This window comes from Camelus bactrianus, chromosome 6 (assembly GCF_048773025.1).
Source record: "Camelus bactrianus isolate YW-2024 breed Bactrian camel chromosome 6, ASM4877302v1, whole genome shotgun sequence".
Taxonomy (NCBI): Eukaryota; Metazoa; Chordata; class Mammalia; order Artiodactyla; family Camelidae; genus Camelus; species Camelus bactrianus.
This window is the reverse complement of record NC_133544.1, coordinates 42,858,021-42,885,667: the sequence shown is the minus strand read 5'-3', so window position 1 is coordinate 42,885,667 and position 27,647 is coordinate 42,858,021. Positions and strand designations below refer to the sequence as shown.

General features: G+C 43.1%; 2 protein-coding genes across 6 annotated transcripts in view; one reads left to right on the top strand and one right to left on the bottom strand.

The window, feature by feature from the left end:
- The first annotated feature begins 285 nt into the window (after nucleotides 1-285).
- ABHD12B (abhydrolase domain containing 12B) lies at nucleotides 286-27,483 on the top strand. 3 transcript variants are annotated; one of them, XM_045504357.2, is made up of 14 exons: nucleotides 286-3,031; nucleotides 3,481-3,573; nucleotides 8,602-8,729; nucleotides 9,700-9,802; nucleotides 11,520-11,639; nucleotides 13,423-13,453; nucleotides 16,039-16,084; nucleotides 16,190-16,319; nucleotides 16,762-16,799; nucleotides 19,186-19,265; nucleotides 24,738-24,820; nucleotides 25,873-25,951; nucleotides 26,556-26,674; nucleotides 26,759-27,483. In XM_045504357.2, exons 2-14 carry the CDS (start codon nucleotides 3,566-3,568, stop codon nucleotides 26,799-26,801), a joined length of 1,008 nt encoding a protein of 335 aa, XP_045360313.1. In that variant the 5' UTR covers nucleotides 286-3,031; nucleotides 3,481-3,565; the 3' UTR covers nucleotides 26,802-27,483. The 3 variants fall into 3 exon arrangements, with proteins under 3 accessions (XP_045360313.1, XP_045360312.1, XP_045360311.1); XM_045504356.2 differs by lacking the exons at nucleotides 286-3,031; nucleotides 3,481-3,573 and adding an exon at nucleotides 3,858-4,412 and having other exon boundaries at nucleotides 26,774-27,483; XM_045504355.2 differs by lacking the exons at nucleotides 286-3,031; nucleotides 3,481-3,573 and adding an exon at nucleotides 3,858-4,412.
- Nucleotides 8,074-27,647, bottom strand: part of PYGL (glycogen phosphorylase L) — a 55,511-nt gene continuing 35,937 nt past the window's right edge. Inside the window, exons 20-21 of one of the 3 annotated variants that reach the window (XM_010966982.3) lie at nucleotides 27,475-27,647; nucleotides 8,074-8,135 (exon numbers count right to left, since the gene is read on the bottom strand). In XM_010966982.3, coding sequence (XP_010965284.2) covers nucleotides 8,087-8,135; nucleotides 27,475-27,647 — 222 coding nt within the window. In that variant the 3' untranslated portion in view covers nucleotides 8,074-8,086. Of the gene's footprint in view, nucleotides 8,136-21,248; nucleotides 22,544-22,570; nucleotides 25,932-27,474 lie in introns of those variants that run through there. The other 2 variants (XM_045504354.2, XM_045504353.2) reach the window with 2 other exon arrangements.

The window sequence follows — 27,647 nt, the reverse complement described above, 5'->3', positions numbered from 1 at the left end:
TGTCTCTTGCCATGGAACAGGAGAGCCTATGGGCTATGTGCAGAGTTCTCTGGAAGAAAGAAGACACTTAAGCACTTCCAGTTCCAATTCTCATCACTCTCTCTTCTCAAAGAACCCACCCTCTTTGCTAAAAGGAAGGCCATATTAACATACTCAAATCCAAGCACATGAGAATAATCCAACATTAACTCTTGTAATGATAATGAATCATCTTAACTTAGATCTGATACAGACAAAGACAACACAAAACCTGAACAACACAGAAAAATAATCTGAATGGGTTATCTGACTCACTCCCTGTCATCTGGGACTATCTTCAAACTTCCCTTTAATGTTTCATTTCAATCTCAACAGCGTCATGTTTTTTCGTTTTTGTTTTTGTTTTTTAATTCAGTATGGAAAGTTGAGAAAGGGTGAAAAGGATGAGCACGGGAAAATGCAAGGCAGTAGTTTAAGTAGGGCTCATGCTGGTGGGATTCTACTGTGGTGTAGCCACTTTGGAAAACAGTTTAGCAATTCCTTAAAAAATTAAACATGAAATTACCACATGACCCAGTAAGGGGTATGGGATTTCTTTTTGGGGTAATGAGAGTGTTCTAAAATTAAACAGTGGGGATAAACGCACGATTCTGTGACTATACTAAAACCACTAAATTGTACACCTTAGAAGGGTGAATTTTATGGTTTGTGAATTACATCTTAATAAAGCTGTTATTTAAAAAAAGAACAGGCAGAGGATCTGAACAGGTATTTTTCCAAAGAAGACACACACATGGCCAACAGGTACATGGAAATGTGCTCAGCATCACTAATCATCAGGGAAATGCAAATCAAAACCACAATGAGGTATCACCTTACAGCTGCTGGAACGGCTATTATCAAAAAGACAAGCAACAAGTGTTAGCAAGGATGCGGAAAAAAGGGAAGGCTTGTGCACTGCTGTTGGGATTGTAAATTGGTACAGCCACCATGAGAAACAGCATGGAGGTGCCTCAAAAAATTAAAAATAGAACAACCATATGACCCAGGAATTCCACTTCTGGGTATTTATCTGAAGGAAACAAAAACACTAACTTGGAAAGATACATGCACCCGTATATTCATTGTAGCTTCACAGTAGCCAAGATATGGAAACAAATCTAAGGATCCATCAATGGATGAATGGATAAAGAAAATATGATATACATATATGTATCTATACACAACAGAATATTACTCAGCTCTAAAAAAAGAAGGAAATCTTGCCTTCTGTGACAACATTAATGGACATTGAGAGCATTATGCTAAGTGGAATAGGTCAGACAGAAAAAGACAAAAGACAAAGATCTCACTTATGTGGAACCTAAAAACAAATAAAGAAAAACTGAACTCACAGATACAGAGGACTGATTGGTTGTTGCTGCCAGAGGTGTGGGGTGGGGTGATGAGTGGAAGAAGGGGGTCAAATGATACAAAACAAACTTCCAGTTATAAAATAAATAAGTCCTGGGAATGTAAAGTACAGCTTGGTGACTCTAGTTAATTATACTGCATTATATTTTAAGGTTGCTAAGAGAGTAGATCTTAAAAGTTCTTATCACAGGAAAAAAATATTAAGTATGTGGGGTGATGGTTGTTAACTAGACTTAATGTGGTGATCATTTCAACATACATACAAATGTTGACTCATTATGTTGTGTACCTAAAACTAATATAATGTTATATGTCAATTATATCTCAACAAAAAAAAAAAAAAAAAAAAAAAAAGAAGAAGAAGAAAATGCAAGAAGAAACATTCTCCAAGTCTTGGGAAATCAGTGATTTGTTGTTTGCTAGTTCTTCATCCCTCAAATGCTCTATCAGCAGCGGTTTACCTCCACAGCTGTGTGGCAGCTGAGAGACAGTCTTATACCCCGTTCCTTTTTTTTTCCAGAATAATTTGAAGTGGTAAAATTAATCAATCTAGAATCAAGATTTCTTTTCCTACTGGAAGTGCAAATAACATCCAACTGTTAGTTTCTGATGGATGTGGACCCAGCTTTGTCTTGTCATTTCTACAACGTCAGAAAGGACATGTTTGTTTCCATAGTTTATCTGTACATTTCTTAGGTCACTTTTCTAAAAGTCAGGTTTGTTAAGGTATAATTCATATTCAGTCAAAATCACCCTTAGAAGGTTTCCAATGCAGAGACTTTTGTGAAAGTTTACAGTCATGTAATCACCATCACACTTGAGGCTGTTTGCATCACCGTAAAACGTTCAGTCACATTCTTTTTAGTTACTCCTCTTTCTCCACGTCTGGACCCTGGCACCCCGCCCTCATTTTCTTGATTTCTGCCCTCGGGGATGTCCTCAATCCCTGTTTTGTGTTCTCATCCATTATCTTGAGGTGGAGCTCTACCAGGCAGGATCCTGCTTTGTAACCCAAATGTGGTACCTGGCACCTAAAAGGTACTGGGGAAATAGGTGCTTAATAAATGAACGAATCCCTTGTTTTTTTAGATCTGCCAAATCAAACCAGAGACTCTGCTCTCTGATTTCTAGAATGTACCATTTGAAAAGGGACTATTAATGTTGGGGAAAGCTTTTTCCCACAGTTCTAATTTATACAGTTTTTTTTTTTTTTTGAGAAATGGGCCATAATGATTTGTAATTTCAGAGATTTTGCTGGATATTGCAAACATTTCCTTAGACTTGGGGCTTACAACCTTGTTTACTCAACCAACATGGGGACCTCTACCCTCTCAACCTGAATAAACAGATGGAAATGGAATCTGGGACCAAACGCATCTGCTGCTCTCTCATTCCCGGCTTGGCTCTCCTCCCGGCTTGGCTCCCCATCTCTGATCCCTCTGGCTCTCTGATCCCTCCGCCTCCGCAGGGCGTGGCCCACGCTCTTATCCTGCGCTTCCTGGAATAAGTTCTGTAAGATTCCAGACTCACTTCATGAAGGGCTCCAGGGGTGGAATCTGACATGATCTGACGTGGGCTTAATCTTTCTCATCATGCAGGGTGTGGTCCTGTGAAAACCCACCTCTAGCTGGCTCCTCAGGTAGGCTTAGATTCCTTTGGTCCTTCCTGATCTCATTCCTCTTCTGTCTTGATGTGCATCCAAAAGTTGACGTTGCTATAGCAATTACAAGAAGCAGCGAACAAAATCCCCCTGGCCTGATCAGTTATTTGAAATGGCCTAGTCCTCCAAGGGAACTGTCCTTTCTCGAAAGGCGTTGGTGCTTTCCTCCAGGCTGGTCTGTTGCCCCTCGCAGATGGGTCCCTGTGCCATTTCTGTGAGTTGGCAGCCCCCTGCTGTGCCCTCTGCTGGCAAAGCCCCGACAGCGCCGGCACACGGCACACGGGAGACCACATTTTCCCTCTAGGGAGGTTGCGCCTTGCCTCTCAGATGAAGTCTTTGGTGCTCGTTTCAAACTGCTTCCAAACGAACCTCATTCCTCTTTTTTCTCCTTTGTCCTCACTTTTTGCCCTGTGGCTTTCCTGGAGCAGCTTTGGTGGAGGACGGTTCCTGCCCCAGGAGACCGTGCACTATGGAAGTGTATCCCTGCCAAGCCTTTCAAGGGGTGAAGTCCCGATGCAAGGGTAAGCTATTTGTTGCTAGGTAAACAAAACTCCAACAAGGTGGTGAATTTGGACACGTGGAGTAATTGTGTAGTTCCTAACCCTGTGGACAGATAAACTAGTACTCAACGAAAGGAAACCAAAGAGAGAGAGAGAAAGAGGGAGATTGGGATGGGTAAGCTTCAGAAAAAGTGAAAAACAGAAAGGAAAAAGAAAAAAAGAGGAGTCAAAGCGGAGGAAAGCGTATATTCTCCAAAATGATCTTAAAGTCATGACTCTCAGACTTCTGTTTTATTACTACCATATTGAGAAATGTATTCTGCTCCACGCAGGGCGCGCACACACACGCACAGACGTAAAAAAGAAAATAGAATATTCCTGCCAGCCAGAAAGTGGATTTCATAGCTGTCCGCCAGACTGTGCAGGAGAAAGAGAACTAGGGCTGGGGGCCTAATAAAGCTTGTTTTTTTTCACAACTTAAAAGAAAAAAGGAGAAGGGGGAGGGGGAGGAGGAGGAGGAGGAGGAGGAAGAAAACAAAAAAAAAAAAAAAAAGAAAACAAATTTGCTCGTGGCCAGCTAGAAGCGTGGGAAACTTGCTTCTCTCATACCTCGGTGCATGTGGCGAGGGTGCGCGAGGGCAGCGCGCTCCGGTCCCTGCCCCGTGCTGAGTCAGACGCCCCGCCGGCCGCGGGTCCCCCGGGTCGCCGCCCCTGCAGGGGAGGAGGCGGGCAGGCGGGGCTCCAGGCTCCCTGCGGAGTCTCTTGCGGCGGCGGCGACAGATCCGGACGCGGCGCGGGATGGAGGCTGACGAGCAGGGATGCGTGGCCGCGTGGTGGGACATGGTGGTGCGGAACCTGCGGTGAGTGCGCGCCGCCCCTGTGCGCCCGGGGCTGGAGGCCGGGCACTGGCTCCAGGGCCTTGGAGGCTAGTAGGTATTTTTCACTTCCTCCGGTGAATCCTTGTCTTAAGCGGTAATCTCAGGCCACCTGAATGGACCAGCAGTGTACTGCCAGTCTTGTTTGCACTGAAGCCGAGGCATTGGTTGGAGACCCTGGACTGGGTATCTTGTTTTGTTTTGTTTTTTTTTTGTTTTGTTTTGGTGTGAGACGATATTGGCAGTTTTGTTTACCTTCCTTCTTTGTATTCCTTTGTCTTGTTTAATTTTTGCTGATTGCAAAATATCCAAACATCACACCCAGACACAGAAGACTTCACTTTGGAACATCTGAGTGGTGAAGACCAACACTGATGTCTTTTTTCTCTTCCTGCTCTAGCTGAGCGCAGGGAGCAGACAGCAGCCCTCCCCTGGTCTAGCCCAGTGGCTGGAGCCCCGCTTCTGTGTTGGATCTGAACACGGGTCAAAATGTCCTCACCCGCTGCACTTTTCAAACTTCACATTCATGGGCCTGACCTCCCTGATTCAGTTGTTCTGGGAAGGCTGGCGTTTACCACGTTTTACTTTTGTGCTCTTTATAGAGAGGATGGATGGTTATTTAACATTTATTTGGTAGAGAATCAAAGCTGCAGTTCACTCATCACTTTTTAAATCACTCTCTTTTATCACTTCATTGATAGTGGAGTGGGAGATAGAGTTGGGGACCTTCTATTCCTTGCCTTCATAATTACTAAAAATAAGTCTTGAGATGCTTCTTGAAAGAATAAAATACTTGGGCATTTCTTCATCTGAGCAGAAAATGACTGATCTAATTTAGGCTGTGCTGAGACATAGACTGACATCCAGCATCCTGAGTTGATTTTGTTTCTTGGAGCAAGGTAGTTCAGAGCAACAGAAACTCATGGAGGGCTTGATGTGTGCCTGGACTTGCCTGTAGCACTGGATCTACTGTGATGTATTGTGAGACTCAAGGACCATATTTAATCATGATATTTTTGGTGGGGTTTGTGTGTGTGTGTGATGCTTTGGAGATCTGTTTATTTATTTTACAAAAATCTCATCAGATAGGGTTGCTTCTTAAGATGGATGGGCCCAGGGGATTAAATCTCCACTTGCAACTGATTTTCTTCGAATTAGAAAAACAGAAACCATGCTCAGGAAGTAAGTTGGGGGAAGCCAAAGGGCTATTTTCCTCTTCATTTCTCCATGTTTCACTCCAAGGCTTTACATTTTCAGTTACTACTTAGAAAATCCCCATGAGAAGGCTGATAAACTTGTCCGTTCTCTCCACAGTATTGGTCCTCTGGTACCTCTCAGGCACTAGTCTCGGCCCTGGGCCCACAGCCGTAAATAAAACAGGCAAAACCCCTGCTCTTGGGGAGCTCACAGTGATTAATTTTCAATTGTAATTCAAAAAAGAGAAGGAAGCCTTCCCCTACCCCCCAAAAACTATCTATCAGCCTTGCTTCCTTCTCCCTTATGAAAGAAATACACTTTTCTTTGTGTCCTCAACCTATTATTCATCGAATATTTATGGTACTCAGCTCTGTGCTAGGCAGAGTGGATTATAAAAGCAGCATTATATGCTCCATGGTTCTTGTCATGGGGAAGATGGGAAGACCTGTCTAGAGAGGCTTTGACAAAGAAGGGACACGTCAGTGGATGTGAAGGAAAGGGAGGATTTGGTTGGGAGGAAAAAAAGGAGGAGAACACAGACATGGTGGTGCTTGGTGATCAGTACACGGTTGTGGAATGAATGCCACAGGATGGATGTGCAGCATGATTTAATATTTGGAATCGTCTTGACAAATGTGGTTGGAGTCGGGCTTCCCAAAGCTGGTACCCCTGAGCAGGAAGCAGGAATGATCTGTCCTGTGGCAGCTCCAGCTCCACCAGGCTTCACCAGCTAAGAAGCATCCGGTTAGGTTCTGTGGCCCCAGTGGGAGGTGGTGCAGTTACAGCCACAGCTGATCAAAGGGCAGGCAAGAGAACACCACAGCATCAAGGTGGCTGTTTGATGTGCTGGCCCTGAGCGGGGACTGGGCTGAAACTGCATCCTCCGCTCAAATAAGGTCTATTAGCCACTGGTGACTTTTGATCCCCTATTGATCTAGGGGAAGTCAAACTGACAACCCCCTAGTTAAAAGGAGCCGCTGTGCATTATTGATGCTCTGAGGGATCTGGTCACTCTGTTCTCTTCCCGCAGCGCTTCTCACAGAAGTGCCTTGAGCTATTTGAGAGAAGGGTTCTGTATGAATTATTCTTTAAAAACAGAAACATATTTTCCTCTATTGCCTCTGCTTGAAAAAGCACCCTACTACTTTCAAAAGGTAACTTAGTGGGAGACTAACAGGCAGCACAGCGGGAGTTCAGAGAATCAGGAGAAAGGAAGCCGGAGCCTGCCGACTGGAAGGAAGCATGAGAATTCAGATTGTGTTCAGTGCTGCCTGTTTGGGCTTGATCTGTGGCTCAAAGTGGCTTCTCTGGGTTTTGATTTCTTATCTCGGAAATCAGAACAACAGTGTCTTCTTCCGACCACCTCATGGAGGCTATTTTAAAGTATTATGAAACAGTCATTTTCATTTCTTTCTTGCTGATTTTATGAGCAGGCAGTTGCCCAAGGCTGATGTATTGGAAGAGCTGTCCATCACCCTTAGCCCACTTATCTTTTCCACTCCCTGTGGAATTGCTGGAAATCTATCAGAGATTTCGTTATCTTCTGCCTCCGTGCCTTTTCCAAACATGTATGAGTGCTCTGATTTTTTTAAGTTATTAACACTTGAGGGAGAATGTTTTTAGAAGTCCTTCTTTGATGACTTTAGTATCCGAAGGCTTCTGAGAATATGGGAGCAGGAAGGAAGCAGAAAGTGGAAGGAAAGAGGGACCTCAAGAGGGGCAAGGGTGCAGAAGGGGAGAAAGGGTCCCTGAAACAACTTTCTCTAAAAGCTGCACTTTGCAAGAGCTCAACTGTGTTCTTGGGGCTCGTTTTTGCTTCAAGGAGGACCAGAAGAACTCACCAGGACTGTGACAGCTCATTGGAGGTCATCGTGGAACTCCAGGGTCACACAGACCTCACGGGGCTCTGCTATTCACTGGCTGTGTGACCTTGGGAAGGGTACTTAATTTTTCAGTCTCCTCATTTGCAAAGTGTAGGTCATAACAGTTATCTTCTAAGACACCTCAGGTCTAGCAGAGAAATCAGGGCAGGAGAAACAGTGCATCAGAAATGCTTTCCAGCCCCCACACTGTCACAATTTGATTGCACTGACTGTCTTCACACTGTTCACAGTAGGGAAAGGGATTCAGCTAATGGATGACGTGGACAAAAACTGGGAGCAGGAGATGGTGACACTTACCTCCTGTGTCCCTTGTTTCTCAAAGATAGGAGGCCCTCAACACTCATGAGAGATGTGACTAGAGAGAAAGGTGGCAGGAGTGAGCCCTCGGGGACAAATCATAACTTGTCTGCTGGTGGCTCCGTTTGGGTGGTTCCCGTCACGGGATCAATGGGATAAACAATATGTATGTGGCCCCTCATGTCCCATTCCCTGACCAGACCCCAGCCCTGCTATAGCCAAACTCCAAGATCCCCCTTCCCCACTCTTCTCCTTACAGCCCAGCTCACCAGGGATGTCACCTCAGAGGTGGCGGTTTTCTCTCATTGGTTCATTTCTTCCCAGGACCCAGCTGGAAGACAGAGAACCTGATGATAATTCATTCACTGCTTTAGGTTAATAAAATAGCTAACATTTACAGCACTGACTTGTGATGTGATTAAAAAGTGTGGCACCTGTTTAACAGTCTGAATCCTGATTCCTGATGGTGTTAGGGTCCCACCTTGGCCTTCTGTGGGCTACACTGAGGGGCCAAGTCTGACTCGAGTGCATCCGTGTCCCCTGCTCTCCTGTCCTGGATCTTCTGAGCAGCTGGCTGGGGCCCTGGCTCACTGCTTTCCTCCCCTGGTTCTCCCTTAGTGCCTGGTCCTGATCTGCCCTCATTACATATAGTTCTGTAACGGATTTCGCCTCAATGCCAACTTACCTGTAATTCCTCTTAGTCTCTGAAATTTTATTTGGCCACTAAGAGAAAAAACAAACCAAGACAAAACGTGGGCTGATTTTGAATACCTTGCTTGTTTCACGATGTCTTGCAGAGCTTTTCCACATTCCTGTTCAACACTTGGAAGAAAAATTGCCTCTCTGTGTGAAAGTTTTACCAGTAAATCATTAAAAGAACATATTTTCCCTCCTATGATGCACATGCTGGTTTTTCTCAACTTTTGTAAGTATGTGCCTTTTGTGAATCTGCCTTTATATTTTTTCTCCAAATAAAGAACTCACTGCCCTTACAGTTATGACATAATAAAGAAGATATGTCAGTTATAAAATTGTGCCAGACTTAAATGGTCTGAAGCTATTTAACATCTGCTCTGGGCTCTAGCATGAATCTCTGCAAACTGTCAGGGTGGAGAGAGAAATATGGCCTTGAAGGTGGGGGGGGGGTCTCAATTCAGGAGCCCAGTCTTCAAATTAGCTGTTCCTATAGATAACCTTCTGCCTCCTATACTTTCTGCTTTTTCACTTCCTCCTCCTGCCTGTATGCCTGGAAAGAGAAAGAGAAAGATATGAAGTTTCCCGCTTTTTTTCCTACTGAGTGCTGCGCTAGTGTAACTGACAGTCCTTCTAGCGCACGGATAGTGCTCGCACCTGCATGGCTCCAGGTGTGTGTTGATCCTGGACCTTTCATGGCTTCTGGCTAATTAGGTTTTACTTAGTGGAGAGAGTAATTTTGACCTATGTAGCAGGATCGGCATCACCTTCTTCTAGATTCTCTTACCTTTTTAGGGAAAGGGTCTCCTTTGCTTTTAGCTTGAAACAAGAGTAAGGATTAAGTAAACTCTATTACAGGTTACCATACTGGTTTTATTTTTATTTTTATTTTATTCTCTACTGGAGGTACTGGGGATTGAACCCAAGACCTTGTGCATGCTAAGCATGCACTCTACCACTGAGCTATTACCCACTTCCATTAGTGTTATCTTTTAAATCTAGTTTTAGTTTAGTTTTGTTTTGTGTTCCCAGGTCTTCTATGGGCTGGTCCTAGTTTATATAATAGAATACTTTGCTTAGAATTGAATATCGTAGCTTGTAACTTAGAAACATGTTAACCATGAGGCTAATTACTTTTTTTGATTGTGATTTAAAGACATGGAATTTGATTCTGGGAGTTGATAATGAATTCTACTTTCCAGTCAAAGCACCATTTCTCGTGGATTTGAAGAAACCCGAGTCAAAGATTCCTCACACAGTGAACTTCTACATCAAAGTTGAACCTGGGGTGATTCTGGGAATCTGGTGAGTGCACTGACTGGACACTGGCGTGCTTGGTGGATGGAGCTTTTCGTGTTACCAGGGCAAGGGTGAGCCATGCTGTGTTACTTGCCTATGGAGAGGTCAGTGTTCCTTGGGGAAAGCTGTTCCTCACATCTTCCCTTTGCAGTGATGTTTGACTTGCTTGAATTTGCTTTTCAGGATTCTTGCTTCGGAGTGTGGGGTCTTTCAGGGGCTTTGGGCCTTTCACCAGGCCTGGGGGATTGGCTGGCCCCTCCCCTGCCTTACTCCTCACCCTCATCCTGCTCTCCCCTAGACCCTCTGGCTCCCAACATAAAAGCCACGCTCTGTCTACAGCCTTTCCCTCTTTGCTCTCTCTGTTCCCTCCTTTTGCCTAACTGCCCACCCATCTTTTGGATCTCAGTTGAAATGGCAGTTTTCAGGGAAGCCTTTTCTCATTTTAGGCATATGGTAATGCAACCGGTGCTTGTCCTTCACGGCATTTATTCCCGCTGTAACTGAATAAATGTTTGTGCAACTCTGATTACTGTGCGTCTCCTTTGCGAGACAATAACTTCATAGGTGAAGGACTTTTTTGCGGGGAGGTTTCATTGCTTACCACGGTGCTTGGTACAGAGAGCACTCAATAAGTATTTGTCCAGCAAAGTCGTGAGCATTCTATTGTCTTTTTTGGTGTGCTAATTTCAATGTTTTCTTCTGTTTGGTTCTACTCATTGTTTTTGGCTGCCGGTTTTCCAGTGCCCTGTTTTCTATTTCATTTCCCTGAATTTAAACATGTGATCACAGAATGTTTAGGAACCAGTATGGGTTCATGTAACTTCTCCCTAATCTGCAAGGTGCAGTTCCACTCATAGTGCTGGAGTTTGAAAATATTTGTATTCTTTGCTCTTGCCCCATCTGTCCTTGGTTTGAGGAGTCACCTGTCCCCTTGACTGGCTTATCTGGCTGGCAGTGATGCTGAGACCTTTAGAGGCCTTAAGGTCTCATGTCAGACATTCTGCCTCTAAATGATTGAGGAACTGAAGATTCTATCTTCACGTGGCCAATTCTCTCTTTTAATGTGTCCTCTGGTGACATGTCATATGGCAGTGTTTGTATTATCAGGGTTAACTCGTTTGGCTGAACAAGGTGGAGGAACTGGAGCTAAGACAGGTGTTTAAAACCTCAAGGTCACTGGGTTTCTTGAGTAGAATAGCTTAGTTTCATGTTCAAGTTCTTTTCCCCTCCCTAAGCTGGTTTCCATTTCATTTCTTTCCAACTTGCTTCTTTAGTAAAACCAATTGCAGGTGGCAAATATCTATTATTTTTCACTTGTTTCCACCCAGTGGACTGCATTTCAATAAACCACACCCAAGAACTGCAGCCTTGGAAGAGTAATCAGTGCAGGAGTCAGAAGAACGAATGCAGTGAACGGTTAAAGGGATTCTCTCTGGGCATGGGGGAGTGGGGTAGGGCAGTAATGGTTTTCATTATAAGATATGTGTGGTATTGTACTTTAATTTTTACCAAGGGCATTTATTACTCACATAAATATTTATATGTAAATATAGTCAATATTTACATGCAGTAATGTAATTGAGCTTATATTTGAATACTTAATATATAAGCATATACATGTAAATATCTATATCTGATTGACCTCAGGAGAGTTTCAGACCTCAAGTGAGGATGGAGAATTCCACTCTGTCTGTGTTGCTTAAAACCTTTCCTTGCTCTCTAGGCACACGGTTCCCAGGTGCTGGGGGGAAGTTGCTAAAGGGAAAGGCCGTGGCTGGTACGAAGCAACCCTTCGTGATGGCCACCCAATTATTATTTATCTTCACGGCAGTGCTGAACACAGGTCAGTGCCTCTACTTGGATTTTTTTTTTAAACAGAGTGAGAGAGCATTTCAGCCCTGTGGGGGAATGAAGGGCAGAGTGCTGTTTTGAATTCTGTAAGCACGCCTCCATATTTTTTTTCCTTTGTTGAAATTTGAGAGTGTTCTGGTAATAGGCATCTCTTTTAATAAAATCTGTATATGCTATATGGAGAATAATGTGGATCTTTAACTGAAAGGGAGACTAACTTTCAAAATTTGGTTACTGATTTCAAAGAAGGCAGGGGTTCCTGGACTCCCTGAGAGTGGCGGAAATGCTGGATTGAAGCCAGGGAAGACTGGTTAGGGAACAGGCATGAGGTATGGGGAAAAGGACGAGCAGTTTCCACCTCAGAGGTCCTTCTCGCAAAACTACATGGACCTTCCTTTATCTCTGTGGTCCCAACCTTGCTTTGTAACAAAGAGCACCGCCCCCAACCCCTACCACTTCTTCCAAATCTGGCTCTCCTTGCATGTGCTGCCCGGGTCCTCGGTGGGCCTGGGTCATCATGGTGGGTGACGAGCTGTGACTGTGTTGCTCCGGGTGGGGGAGGGGCAGCGTGTCCTGGAGACCCAGAGACCTCACTCTGTCTCTGGGGGGACACTTCTGACTGAGTGATGTGCTCCGGAATCTGCCCCTTGGCTCCCTTGCCTCTGTCTCTTTTACTCAATGTCTTTTTCAGTCAGATGATGGCTTTCTCAAGACTGGCCTGTGCTCAAGGGGCTTTCTAGGAGTGTACGCTTCAGAGTCACATTTGCAGAGATTTCCTGTGAAATAGACATTTTCCAACATTGTTTGACGTTGCCGTGCTTGTGCTAGCTTGGGCATGGTGTGACATCACTTATTTAAAGGCTGGTGTGGATCACATATTCATCTCTGCCCTCTGAGTGCATCCGTGGTTGCCCTCCGTTATCCAGCTGCCCCGTCCTCCCGTCCCTGCCGGAAGTGGCAGCTTGCTCTCAGCAGTCCTGAGCTGGAAGGAGGCCAAATGAGAGGCCACAGAGAACCTTGATGAAAACAGTGGTTCTAGACTTGGAACCGATAGGTGCCCCCGAGAGGGTCCACAAATTCCCAGCCCAAAATTTTACACAAAATTTGAAGGATGGATAAATTTTTTTTTCTGGGAAATAGGCCGTAGCTTTAACTTCATGTTCAAAGGACTCAACAACACACTAAGGTTTTAGAAACTTGTCTCTAAAACAAAATTCAAATGGTCTTTTTAAAGAATTCTCTGCCCTTTGAATTATCTTCGTCTCTCCCTTTCATGTGGCTAATAGAGAGTAACGATGTGGTTGTTTTGGAAACAACCGTTTGTTGTACCTCCAGGGCTGTGAGTCTCTCTCCTTCAGTTCACCTTGTGCCTCATGGCAGACTGGACAGATCTGAGTTTATGAACTTGATTATATTATCCTTTTTCTGAAAAGCCACTTTCTGGAACTGACTTTCCTTTAGCTACTAGAAGTGTCCTTAGGACTAGGTTTGCTGTGTAGCAGTGAAAGGAGACGGACTGTCAGGAGGGTTTGTGGCATGCCTATGTTGAGAGGTGCCCCGAGGAAGGCAGCAGCCATGGGGGGCCGTGGATCATCCGCCCTGACATGTGCAGGTGGGCTCTGACCCCAAGAAACATTGCCCTTTCTCCTAATTGTTTGTCTAACCTGAAAGAGAAAGGTGTGAGAAAAGACGCCAGCAGCGTGGCAGTGATTTTTGATAAATTTGTCATGGTAATGCCTAATTCTTGCCCTTTTTGCTTTTAACCTCCTTTACAGGGCGGCTCCTCATAGACTTCGGCTAGTAAAGGTATGTGCAAAGAGGCCTTGAGGCACCAATTTTATGTCTCCATTTATTTGTGTCTGATCTTCCTCAGCCCAGGCGTGGTTATCTACGGAGAACTGGAGCGGGTGGTGGTGTCTGGAGCCTCACATCCCCTGAGTGCACCTCTCTTCCTACAGTGACCGTGGGGCATCGAAGCAGATGTGAACATCTCTGAGTCCCAAACACTTTCATGAACGTATTCCCTTTATCACCAGATGGAGTTGAAGTCACATTTATTTGCTTTTTCTGAGAGCTGGGGGAGGGGTTGAGAAAATACACTGAGTATGAAAGCCACTCCTTCTACTGGAACAACCTTTTTTGTGGTATGGGATGAAGACATAGGATGTCTGCTCATAAGTCATTCAGGCCCTGCTTCAGCCCCATCAGAGGTTCGACAGAGGGAAGGTGGCCACAGGCTCCAGGTTGCTGGGGCAGCCCCGCATCTCCCGGTGCGAGGAAGGTGGCAGGCTTTCCACATGGCCGCGTCTGACTCAGAGCTGGCCGCGCAGAGCAGCTGATGCGCGCCCACACTCCAGTTAGGCATCTCTCCCTCAGGTGACCCAGCTGCTTGTCCATTTTTTGACCCCAGGACCTGATCGCGCTCCCCACAAGCCAGCTCCCACCCCAGAGCCCTCTCCGGATTGAACAGCATTTGTGGGGCCCGAAAGACACCTTCTTCACCCCCCTCCCCTGTTCAGACAGGACGCTCCTCCCCTCTCTCCTCACTCCCAGCAGTGCTGCCTGGATGGAGTTGTGTCTGGGATGACGATGTCTATTAATTTTTAGATTTGCTTTCCACCCCAAACCCACTCTGTGTACTTCCCATGTGGAATGTTATGAAGCTGATGGCCATGAGAATGTGTATTTTTTTTCCCCATCTACTCTTGGCAAAGCTGAGTTGTATGTCTCCGTGTGCACAGAAAGGAGAAGAGCTGTAGGTGTAGGTGTGAAAAGTAGCCAGAGCATCCTTGTGGGAGTTGGGATGTGTGGGGATGTTATAAGATTTCTTCTCAAGGCGGATCCTAGATACCACACTCCATAGTCACTATCTCCCAGTCTGACCAGACTTCCTTAGCCCTGCATCTTCTTCTTTGCATAGGCGATTTCCTTTAAAAATTCAGTCTTAATTATTAAATTGTCTTTCCTCCCTCCCTCTCTCATTCATTCATTCATCACTTCAATCACCCAATACAGCTATTTTTCATTTATTTGCATTCCCACCTAGTTTTTATCTCTATACAGTTTTTATATTACTACGACTGTATCCATAAGTTATTTTATGTTGTGCTTTTACTTAATACCAACATTTTTAAAACATTCTTCTATGTTTTTCTGTAGTCATCATAGTTGCCAATTTAAACGGGGATCATTCTCTGTTGTATTTATAGACAGTTGTTTATTTACTTAAATATTCCACTGCTGTTGAATACAAGGTTCCCTGCCCCCCATTCATTTAAAATTGTATTGCTACAGAAAACTATAAGCAGTTGCTTTATTCTTCTTTTGGAATTTCTTCCTGGAGATGAATTCTGAGGAATAGAATCTGTGGCTTGAGTTACATTGTCAAGTTCATCTTCAGTTTATGGCGCCACGGACAACACACAGGTGTTCCCGTTTCCCTGGATGCTGAACTGCCCCGGGTCTTGGATAACTTGTTGGGAGGGAATGCAGTATAAGGGGATACTAAAACATTCCATTTACTTCCTCATTCGTAACGCAGTTTGTATTTAAAGGTTCAGTCGCCCGCATCTCTGCAGGAGTAGCGGAGGCACAGTGTTTGGACACAGGCAGCCTCAGGTGTGAATCCTGGTCCTGCCGCTGCCATTCGGGTGGACAAGTTACTTCAACTCTCCAGAGCTCAGTTTCTTTATCCATGAAATGTGGATAATACTTCCAGTGTAGGACTGTTCTGAGAATTAAAGTTTTAAAGATGCCTCCACAGTAAATTTTTGCCCTCTTTTATCTCTGTTTTCATCTATCACTGTGTTTTATTTCGTTTAAAATGCCATTTTTATATTCTTTTCTCCTTTATTTGGGGCTTGGCAGTGGTTTCATATAATTAAGCAATCTATTTTTGATCCATATGAACTCTTTATCTATTCATACTTAATATAAACATCTCCCCAGTATTTGATTGCTTCTACTACAACTCTGTCTAGAGTTCTGATCCTCCAGGAAGTTCCTGAAGAAGCTGTTTACTAGGTACCAGTGTACTTAGTGTAGCATCTCATGCAATCTTCCAACAATCCTGAAGGCATTGCTTTCCATGACTCAGGATAATATTTACATAGCTAAATTTTACGTGGCTTGCCCAAGGGCACAGAGCCAGCAGGTGGCAGGGCCAGGGTGTGCCCCAGGCTCTGTGACCCTGCTCTGCCACGCTGCGCTCCTCCTGTCCCACTGAGTCTCAGCTTCTCGAGTTTGAAGACAAACCCCAGATTTCAGACATGCATCTTTCCCCTACCTATTAAACCACCACAACCAGGATTATGGACGTGTTTGAGGAGATTAAAACACCTTTCCTGTTTATATCTCCTAATTCAGGTGATAACAGCTCCTTTGTCATCTAGGTGCTGAGTGATGGCGGCTTTCACGTCTTGTCTGTTGACTACAGAGGTATGTGTTAGAAACAGTGTACAGAGACTTTTCAATAAGCAGGAGGCTTTTGATGACCCTTATTTTGGAGGTGGTGATACTGTGTTTGCCTTTTCTTGCTGCCAGGGTTCGGGGATTCGACAGGTAAACCCACGGAGGAGGGGCTGATTGCAGACACTGTTTGTGTTTATGAATGGACCAAGGCGAGAAGTGGTACCACCCCCGTGTGTTTCTGGGGCCACTCTCTGGGTACAGCGTAAGTAGGGTCTGGAGGTCCTAAGATTGGTCCCTAGATGGGGTTCTTGGGGTGTGAGTGTCATATCAAAGGCAGCAGTGAGCGGGGGAAGGACCCCTGAGCTTGGAGACGGGGACTCTTCTCTGGTGTCTGTTACATCCCACAAGTGGCTAGTGACCTTAGCACTGCAGCGTGCCTTTCTGTAACACAAGGGAGGGTTTAGCTCTGTCATTATCTATGACACTGAAGCCCATTCCAGAATGCTCCTTGAGAGTTTTAAATAAAAGGGTTCTTATTTAGGGCCAGTGGAACCCCTTGAAATCCTATGCAAAATGTTGTGTCTACATGCATTTGAGGGTCCAGAGCTTTCATTAGATGCTCATACTGGATGTTGTGTTTTGTACTATTTACTTGACTATAGAGTTACTGCTTTGCACTGGCACTCACTTTCATTGCTTTACAGAGTTGCAACAAATGCTGCAAAAGTTCTGGAAGAGAAAGGTACGATAAGATGCTTATATGGTATAATTTCTTGGCTGGAGGTGGGAAAATAAAAACAATCAAGAGACTATTGTGCATATGCTGAACTCAGAGATACCTAAAGCACCCCAACTTTAGGTCTAACAGACTTTCTTTTTTCTATTTAATATAAAACAATAGCTGCTTTTCAGAGTTATGAAATTGAAAGTAAATACTAAGAAAAGAGTTCAAATTACCCTGAAAGGGCCCTCATTGTGAAGAGATAATAAGTGTTATTATGGAGTAATTTGGATTATAGGAGAGGAAATTAATACATTATGAAATAATAAGCAGGACTTGCTTTCTGCGGCCCTTCTTACATAATATTTATGTCCGTGTTTCTCAGAGTGTTCTGAGAACTGCCTTTATCAGAATCTCTGGGGGCGTTTGTTATTAACCTAAGTGTCCTGGATCCTGGCTGTTTTCATGAACTAGAATCTCTGTAACTAGGACCACGTGATGCTGATGCGCCTTAAAAGCTTACAAATCTCTTGCGTTATCTTAAACCTTACTTGGCAATACAGGTCAGACTGAATTGCGTAAACATTTTATCATCATATTATTTAATTATTTTATTTTGGCAGGGGATAGGGGAGGTAATCAGGTTTATTTATTTTTAGAGAAGGTACTGGGGATTGAACCCAGGACCTCATGCATACTAAGCATGCATACCAAGCATGCATTCTACCACTTGAACTAGACCCTCCACCCAGAATTACATAAGCATTTTAAAGCATGTCACCTGTGATACACAATCTTAATTATCTACGGACTTACTACTTACTTTAATAAAATGAACGTCACTTCAAGATTCCTATAAGCTCTCTCATAACTCTCTGTGCACACCTCCTTCATGGTGTTGGCAATGCTGTATTGTCTGAACTGAATTCATGAAAAAATGAGTACTTTGCTTCCTGGATAATGCATTATCTTAGAACATTTTATTTCCATTTGCATCCCGGATTTATGAACTCTTGCTACCATGTATTTTCATTTTCTCTCTACAAATACTCCATAAAACATTCTTATTCTTATAAAGTCAATATTTAGATTTACCCTTTTCTTTGTTCTTTATTACTTACAGCATCTCTGTGCTTCCCATCTGGGATTTTTGTCTGCCTGTCTGTTGGTGAAGAATGCTCTCAGTTTTGGCCTGAAAATGTCTTTATTTCATCTTAACTTTTGAAGGATATTTTCACTGGGCATAGAGTTCTAGGGTGGCAGTAATTTCTAAAAAAAAACTTCTATTTTTGGTGGGGAGGTCATAAGGTCTATTTAATTATTTATTGTCAGATTCTTTTTTTCCTGATGGAGGTACTGGGGCTTGAACTTGGGACCTTATGCATGCTAACCATGCACTCTACCACTTGAGCCGCACGCTGCCTCTGGAGTGGCAATAATTTTATTTCAGCCTTTTGAAGCTTTTGTCATCCACTTTATTCTGGCTTTCCCTGTTTTGTTAGGGAGGCAGCTGCCAGTCTTACTATTGCTCCTTTGAAGATAGTGTTTACTTTTGCTTTTGGTGATTTTGGGGATTTTCTTTTTGTCTTTGTTTTCCAGCATTTTTACTCAGATTTTCTTAGGTGTTCTTAAGTTCTTATCCTGCTTGGGAGTCATAGCACATCTTAACTGTGGCTTGATGTTCATCCATTTTGGAAGACTGCTGGTCTTTATATCCTCAAATATTATGTCTGCTCTGTTCTTTGTCTTCTCTTTCTCTGTGACTATAGTTACACGGAAATTTTTTAGATCTGTCCCCATGGCCTATATGTCTCCAGTGTTTTTTTCTGAGTCTTCCAGACATTTTTCTCTTTGTGCACTAGTTTAAATATATTTATATATATTTTACATATTACACACAGTTCATTATATAAAATTTGACTTAATATTAAAATTTTAATAAATATTTTACTGTTTTACCATTTGTTATTTTCAGTAAGTTAAAGTCCATATACGGTAACTCCAACATCTAGACCTTTTGGTCTCGGAGGGAGTGTTGGCCAAACAGCCTAGTCAGTCTCTGCAGAACTCTCCCTTCCTGCACTACTTTGCTTCCTTCAATTACCCAAGTCATGAAAATCTGCTTGTGTATGAGGGGAAGGTAGTGATTTTCAATGATCAGTGCAGAGAAATGAAATCTCTTTAGTGAGAGTGCTTGTTAAAATGCACATTCTCACACCCCCCACCCTCCCTGAGATTCTGACTTCTGACTCAAGTCTGAAGTGGGGTCATGAATTTGCATTATTAAGAAGATTCATAAATGATTTTGATGCAGGTAGTTCATGGACGAGACCTTGAGGACCCCTTATTTAGGAAAGATAGTATTTAAATATGGTAGGGGAGTTATTTCTTCTTTATTATTCTCAAGGATCCCCAGTTGACGCTATTATCCTGGAAGCTCCATTTACCAACATGTGGGATGCGACCATCAATTATCCCTTGTTGAAGGTGAGTCTCTGGTTCGTCTTCACAAGACGTCAAGACGTAGCTATTTCCACACACTTCTGTTGATTAGCTATGGCCTCTTTCTTAACTAGGCTTATATATTTCTAAGTTACTCTAATTTGAGACAGGTTATTAGCCAGTTGCTAGTAAAGAGGGGCACAGTGGCTTTTGGATTTTGTAGTCCTTTTATTTTCTTCTAATGGGTTGAGTGGCTTATTAAGGGCCAAAGGTCTTTTATTCCTCCCGTGAACTAGACCGTACTTCTTATCTTTTTGAGTTGTTCTCTGTTTGGGATAATTAATAACACTGTTGCTATGAACATCCTTGAACGTCTGTAAATGTCTAAGTATTCACTGGCGCATACTCTAGGAGCCGATGCTGGAAAATACAGTTCACCTCTAGTGGTTATTAGCACCAAACAGTTTTCGCAGGTGATGGCCACTTTACTTTCCCACGTATTGTGTATGAGAGTTCCAATTGCTTCACAACCTGACCCTCATATTGATATCATCGTGGTTTGATTTACATTTCCCTGATAACCAAGGAAACTGGGTGTTTTTCCCCTTATGTTTGTTAGCCATTTAGATACCATCTCTTGTTAGATATGTTTTCATGTCTTTTGCAAACATTTTTAAATTGAATTGTCCTTCTTTTTATTTGTTGAAGTTCTTTATAGGATGAGTCATTAGAAAATTAACTTGCACTGCACATACATTCTACTGTTTTGTTTTGTCTCTTTCCTCCCTCAGTGGTTTCTTGTGATGAAGAGATGTTTCTAAACATCTGAGCCAGTTTACCATTTCTTATAGTTAATACTTTTAATAAGTGTCCTTTTTTTTTTAAAAGATAACTCTTCTATGCTATCTTCTAGAAGTTCTGTTTTACCTTCTACATTTAGAGCTATAATCCACAGGTGTGGATTTTTGTATATTATAAGAGGTAATACCTACTTGTGTCATCTGTTCTGTGTTCTTTTGCCTCTACTTTCTGGCTTTCTTCTGACTTGGCAGCTGCATCTCAAGGAGAAAAAGTGGTATTGAGTGTCAGGCTCACCTCTCTGGGCTTCCCTTCTCTCTGGGTTCTTGACCACTCAAGACCTCACTGCCTTGGTATATCTCTGACTTCTTCCCAGAAAGTTAAAAAAATTTTTTTAAGAACCATGGCTCTGGTGTCAGACTTTCTGAGTTTTTCCCCAGGGGTGTCACTTAACAGCTATGTGACCTTAGACTAATGAGAGTTTTGGTTTTTTCAATCCTTAATTTAATCTCGATTCTTTGCCAGTTGTCTAATCTCTTCTAACACAAACATTCAGTATGTTCAAACACATGGATGTTCTGTTGGTTTCATCTCCTGTTTCCCAGAGCCCTCTGGCCTGCTTCAGTATGGACTTGGTGCTCTTTAGGTCTGCTGTGCGGTTGTCATTGGGGAATCATCCTGGGGATTCACTTGCTTTCCTGGTCAGATCCTGTTCTCTTTTTTGGCATATTCCTTCATTCTGGTGGCCACATCCTCTAGTAGCCTTCTGAATAAGGGAGAGTCAAGTAGTTTTTTTTTTTTTTTTTTTTGGGGGGGGGGGTTGAGATCCTTGCATGTGTAAGAATGTTTTTATTCTACTCTTTCACAGTTGATGGTATTTTGGCTGAGTTCTGGGTTAGAAAGAGTTCCCCCTGCCCTGCCCCCAACAGAATGTTGAAGGCACTGTTCCTGTTGCCTTCTGGCTTCCAGTGTAACTGCTGAATCTTTTTTTCTTTTTAACTTTTTAAAAAAATGGAGGTACTGAGGATTGAACCCAAGACCTCGTGCATGCTAAGCATGTGCTCTACCACTGAGCTATACCCACCACCCTGACTCATGGTTTTTAATGCTTCAACTGCCTCATCTGTAAAATGGGGGTAATAATAGTGTATTCAAGATTGTTGGGATAATTACATAAATTCATGTATGAAAAACATGTATGCTAGTGCCTGACACAGAGTAAACACTCAATGGCCATTAGCTATTTTTATTATCAGTGAAGTGCCGTAATTCTGAACATTACTGTTAAATAAGGAAGTGTACATGTGTGAGACATATGGATGTAGTAAAAGGCATAGGTCCTTACCCTCAAGAAGTTTCCTGTCTCATTGTGGAGACAGGAAATTAGTGGGGGATACAAAGTAACGACAGAGGTTTCCATGTATCACTGTGGAATCAATCTCATTACTCAGAATGGGAGGCAGCAGGGCACAGTGGAAAAGAGCATGGGCTCTGAGGCTGGACGGATTAGGATCTGAGTTCAAATTTGGCCTCTGCCACTAACCAATTATGACCTGAGTATACTACTTCCTTTTGTTGTGTTTTCCTTATTTTTATAAGGTTGCTACTGCATAGGGTTGTTGTGAAGGTTAAATTAAGTAAAATAATCCATGCAAAGTACCCAGCTGTCAGTGGGCACTCAACAAATGCTTGTTCCTTTGTCCCACCCTTTCTATTACAGAGTAGACTAAGCGAGGTGTCAGGGGAGGGCCCAGAGCAGTAATTTCAGGGTAGGGAGAATTCAGGGAAGAGAAGGGTATTGTGTGCAGGTGTGACCAAGGAAGATGCACAGGGAGATAGGATGTAAGCTCCTTTCCTGAAGGTGAGGGAGCGCAGTTAGAAAACAGAGAGGAGGGGGGCATGTGGGCCAAGGCACATTGCCAGAATGGGGCGATAATGTGTCATCAAGTACCTGAGAGTCCATGTAAGATCTTTATACACTTGTCATCCTTTTAAATTCTCACAGCAGCCCAAGGTTTGGCATCACTGCCACCACCACTGAGAGCTGAGGGAGAAGGGAGGCTGAGAGGTTTGCCCAGCAGCCCACAGAGAGGAAGTGGGACTCAGTCCCACATTTTCTAACCCCAGGCAGACAGACAGAATGCACACAGGCTTTGGCAGGAAAGACTGTGGCCAGATGTGGATGGGCTCGCAGCCAAGACAGGAGTTTTTTTGTTTGTTTGTTTTTTAAAGTAGGTATTGTTCTACTCCCAAAGCTTTGTAACAGCAGATTTCAGGTAACGGGTATTTAAACAGTATTCATCTGGTGGAATTTCAGAAGAGAGAGGAGACAGGGAGACCAATTAGGAGGCCCTCACCATGGTCTGGGCTGGAGAGGGTGGTCTGACCTCTGAGTCTTGAGGGGCACCCCTGGCTGGAGAGGAGGCAGGTACCAGGAGGAGACTGACCGGGGCTGCTTTCTTCTTACTCCTTTGGAATTTTAGATGAATTGCTGAAGAGCTTCACTTTACTGAATTCTCAGAGTCCTGATTCCAGGGGTAGCAGAACCAGAAGACAAAGAAAAGAGATGAGAAATCTTTCCCTTAGTATGAGTAAGAGGAGAGATAAGGAAGGAAGGAGAGGCAGTGTTAGGATCTCCAGACCGCACCCCAAATGCAAGTCATCTGCTGTGAGACCATGCCGAACTGCAGGCCAGACAGACCCCCCGAAAGCCCACAGGTTCCTGCAAACAGCAGGCCTATAGCATAGCTGGGAAGCAGGAATTCATCTTTACTGGCCCCCACCTGCACGTTCTATACGCATTTCCCTACCAAATTCCCCACCATGACATGAATTACTTTTTAAAATCAGAGAAAAAAATTATTTTTAGCTCATTATGTTTTGCAAGTTACTATTCTCTACATGACTACAGCTCAAAGTGGGAGACCACAACCAAGGACACACTCAAGGGCTGAGGCAACGACCACTAATTCTTACTTCCCCGCACTCATAAAGGAGCAGTGATGCACACAATGTAGAAAGTGCTTGTACAGTGAACACAATTCTCTACTTTTTAAACTGTGAAGCAGACGTTGCATTTCCGGCCTCAGCCTCCCTATTCTGTTCCCCCTCCCTTCCCTAGGCAATGTCCCATTTACGACACTGCACCCCACTCTCCGCTCAGGCACCACAGAGGAACATATGCAATACTTTGCTGGTCTTTTCTCTTCATGAGTCTATTCCAAGGAATAAACTCTGAATGAAATTCAGTCACAGGAAGATGAAAATGACAGATAATAGCTTAAAGTGTACCTCTGGGATATTTGCACAATAGACTCATTCCATTTTTAGCAAATATTTATCAAGTGTCTGTTAGGTCCCAGGAACTTTCCCAGGTTCTGGGGACACCACAGGGAATAAGAACGGTGTGGTCCATCCTCCTATGAGGTTTGTATAGTTGCTGGAAAGGCAGATAGAAGACAAGTGGGCAATAAGAGGATTTTGATTAGTGAGAAATGCTGTAAAAGAAATAAAATGATGTGAGAGGGAAGAATGACTGGGTGGGGGGGAGGGGCAAGTTTCGATCGCTGGTTAGGGAAGGGGTCTCTGAAGAAATGCCATCCAAGCTGAGATCTGCATGATAAGCAGCAAGGTATCATGGGAGAATCCGCCCTGAGGTGAGGTCAAGGCTGATGAACTCCAGGATCAGAAGGCAGCAGGGCCTGAGGGTGGATGGGAGCTGAGTGACAGGAGACAGAGGCTGCAGCCAGATTCCATAGGGCCCTGAAGGCCAAGGTGACACGTGGGTTTAACCTTTGGAGGATGTGAAGCAAAAGAGTGATGTGACGAGAGTTGCCCGTTAAAACGCCCTGCGGGCACTGGGTTATGGCAGGGCGACCTGGGATTGTTGGTATAACCCAAGCAAGAGATGAAGGAGGGTTAGGCTGGGGGATTAGTGGAAACGGAGAGAAATGAATGGACTTGGGCTGCAGTTTGGAGGCAGGGTTAAAAGCTTAAGGAAGGTGCAGAGTTGCTTAGGTTTTTTGTCCTTTCCTCATTTTTAGTTGAAATGGATATTTTTAGGGCATAAAACTTATTTACCTATCAACTTAATCAAAATATGGTAAGAGCTGATATTTAGCTAGCATTTTATTTACTGGAATTTGCCGTTAAAGAGGAAATGTTATATTTGGAGTCCTGTGGTCATTGTTAAAACCTAAAATGCCTTTTAAAAACATTGCAGCATTAAAGCATATTCAACAGAGTTTATAATGTTCAAATCCTTTAAAACCAATTATCTCTGTATTGTATACATTACCAGGATTTCCAACTAATCAGAATATTCCGTTCCTCAACTAAACCACTTAACTACTCTGTAGTTCACCACAGAAGCGATTTTTAGATTATGCATATCACTTCTCCTTTACAAGTATGAAGAAATAAGGTAGTGGTGCTATTTGTATTCTGAAAAAAGATAAGTAAAAACAAAATGTTAAAAGCGATTATGTATGGATGGTGGGATTATGTGTGATTTGTTTCTTCTTTCTTCCTTTTTGTTTTTTCTAAATTCCCTACAATGACATGAATTACTTTAAAAATCATTAAGTTTTGTTTTCAAAAAAAAGTTTATTATATTTAGAAAGTCACTACTCTCGATATTGCTACAGTTCATAGTGAGAAACTATAGCAAATGACTTAGCTATGTGCCATGTTTTAATTTTTTTCCTTTTAAAAAAATAGATTTACCGGAACCTTCCAGGATTTTTACGCACAATTATGGATGCCCTGAGGAAAGACAAAATAGTCTTCCCCAATGATGAAAAGTAAGTTTAATGATATAAAGATGTCCATTATTACTATTACCTACAGGATTCTAGGGGTAACTATCATGTAGCTGATTGAATGGGTAGACAAAAAGTCTGAATGAGTAGATGGAAATTCTTAGATGGGCACTAGGATTAGGGAGGGATAAGGTATCTACAAATTTTTAGTATTTGATATTATCCTTCTGTCTAATTCAGTACTTCCTCTGATGTTATAAAGGGAGTTGTTTAGGACATAACAGGACCTTTGAAAGGTCCTGGAGGGTCTAGCCTAACATTCCTTGGAGGAATTGTAGGCCTCATTCCCTGTGTAACCAAAACAGTTGGAGAACCTAGGAGTGCCTACACATAGGCAGTCGTTATCAGTCCTTTCTTCTATTTCAACACACTTGAGGGATCTAACATTCTCAAGAGTAACAGTGAGTCACTGTGGCAGGGTGGGTGGGATCAGAATTTGGGCGGGGAGAGGGAAGTACTATTTATTAGAGTGAGAAACAAGTCATCATTCATATCATATCCTTTTTAAATTACAAACAGGAGGTTGACCAGGAAGCTAATCGAACTTGTTAATCACATGTCCATGCCATGTATTTATGGGGAAATATAAATAAATTGCTATAAAGAGTTCTTTGTCCTGTGGTAGTTCTTATTTTTGGGTTTTGAGTTATTTTCTTTTTCTGTTATAGTCTTTTAATTAAAACATTCTAGATATTAAGAAATAAGGTAGAATATCTTACGGAAAAAGATGAGGTTCTTTTAATTCTGTACAAATTCAGTGTTTCAGTGTTTTTGTTCTCTATTTTCAAAGACCATGTAGGAATAAATTAAATAACTAATTGAATTATGTGAGTAAACAGAAGAATCTTGCCTGGAGGAAAAAGAAGTTACTGTATGAAGCTTATTATATGTGAAGTTGTTATTCCCGGGAGGGAAAGAAAGGGCGTTCTTGTATTTTGGGCAAACCTCATGTTTTGCTAAAGCTTTAACTTAGAAGAGGAGAAATCCCAATGTACAATCCTGGAACTGAATGCTTTTCTTCTACTTGTTCCTAGTGTTAAATTCCTGTCTTCTCCCCTTCTCATCCTACATGGTGAGGACGACAAAACAGTGCCTGTGGAGTTTGGAAGAAAGGTAAACTAAGCTCAGCGGCCGATGGAAACACACCATACTTACTTCAGCATTTTCTCAGCCAGCCAAACTTTGGCTAGAGCCTAAAGAAGGGTCTCTGACATTATGAGGGATTTTCTGCATCCCTAAATCGCCGTGCGGCCTGGTGTATACAGTAAGCATCAGTGTGCTAAGCTATTCAGCTCAAAGGAGTGTTTGTGGCAGATCTCGATTCCTCAGCTGGGTCTTGGGCTCTGCAAGTATACAGAAGATCCCAGGCTGCTCTGAGAACCTCCATACAGTCTCTCCTTGCAGTGGCTCTAAGAATAGGGACACGGTTTCTTTTCTTTTCAACAAATAGAGGGGGCCCATTGCAATTCCTTGTCTCCTTGCAGGGTGGTATGGGCAGGGCAGGATGAGGTCTTGTCCCTGCTTCATATGGGCTGGCAGCGTTCAGTTCTGTGGTTGCAGAGGCAGCACCTGGGGATGTGGAAAGTGTCCCTAGCCCCGACTTAATGGAACTAACTCCCTAAGTTGGCTGTTTCCATACCCTTTTAGGAAAATTAGACTAGAAAAACAGCAGCTTTGACGATCAGCCTTTGGGTCCTTGTCTTTCTGCCCCTTGCAGCTCTATGAAATTGCTCACAGCGCATACAGGAACAAAGAGAGGGTCAGGATGGTGATCTTTCCTCCCGGCTTCCAACACAACTTCCTCTGTAAATGCCCCATGCTGTTAAAAACGGTGAGGTAAGCATTGCTTTGCTAAATGCAGTTAGGGCTGGTCTGGCTGTCTTAGCTCATGAGCTGAGGAAAGCATGTGACCTCATCTAGGTCTTTTTTCTGCAGAGATTTCCTGAGCCAGCAGTGGGCATGAGGTCTGAGAGCAGTGGAGAGTGAAGACTTGGTCCAAACACCGCCTGTGATGTGTATTTTAAATGTAAAATTGTCCTGGGCTGCTTGGATAAGCCGAAGTCACTGGCATTTCTACAAGTCACTTGCCATTTTAGTAAGGGAAAACATGGATGCTGGGCATCAGGGAATGTTCTCATTCAGCTATCGCATTCTACTTTGTGGAAAATGCTAAAACTTCACTGTGGAGAGTCAGAGTTTGGTAAAAATTGGATCCCATCTAAAAATGTATAGTTACCAAACATTCTGGGGATATTTGTGGATTAGGTGGTCTTTGATTTGGACTTAGACAGCAGTATAAGAAAGGTGCTCCAATGTAGTTAAATAATTTGTATTTCAGTTTAGTTAACTTAAATGGCATTAAAAAGTTCCAAGCAATTTTCTAAGCTTTCAGCATTGCACTGGGGAAAGTCCTTGTGTGCTACTCAGTCTGCTACAAAATAGTGAGTTTTGGCACCCATGAAGCCTTTGGGAATTGACAATTTATTTTTAGCCCTAATAGAGTCATACACTTTCCCCTCTCAATTCCTGGAGATACTTAATGGATTATTAGCTAACAAAATAAAATCAAAGAATGTCGTAAAAATGTTCAAGTCCAGTAAGAAGCATTTTTTCTCTAGGGACATTTTACAACTTACTTTCCATTGGCTTTGTTCACCCCATTGCTAGGTTGACTGGACAGGGAAATCTTTATATCGGAAGGCTCCATGTTCCAGATGTCCCGGGCGTATTCCTTAATTGTTCGGTCACTGGAGAACTTCCCTGAGGCGGCTATGTTTTTGAGTACCGTGGTATTCCAAGCCTTTGGATT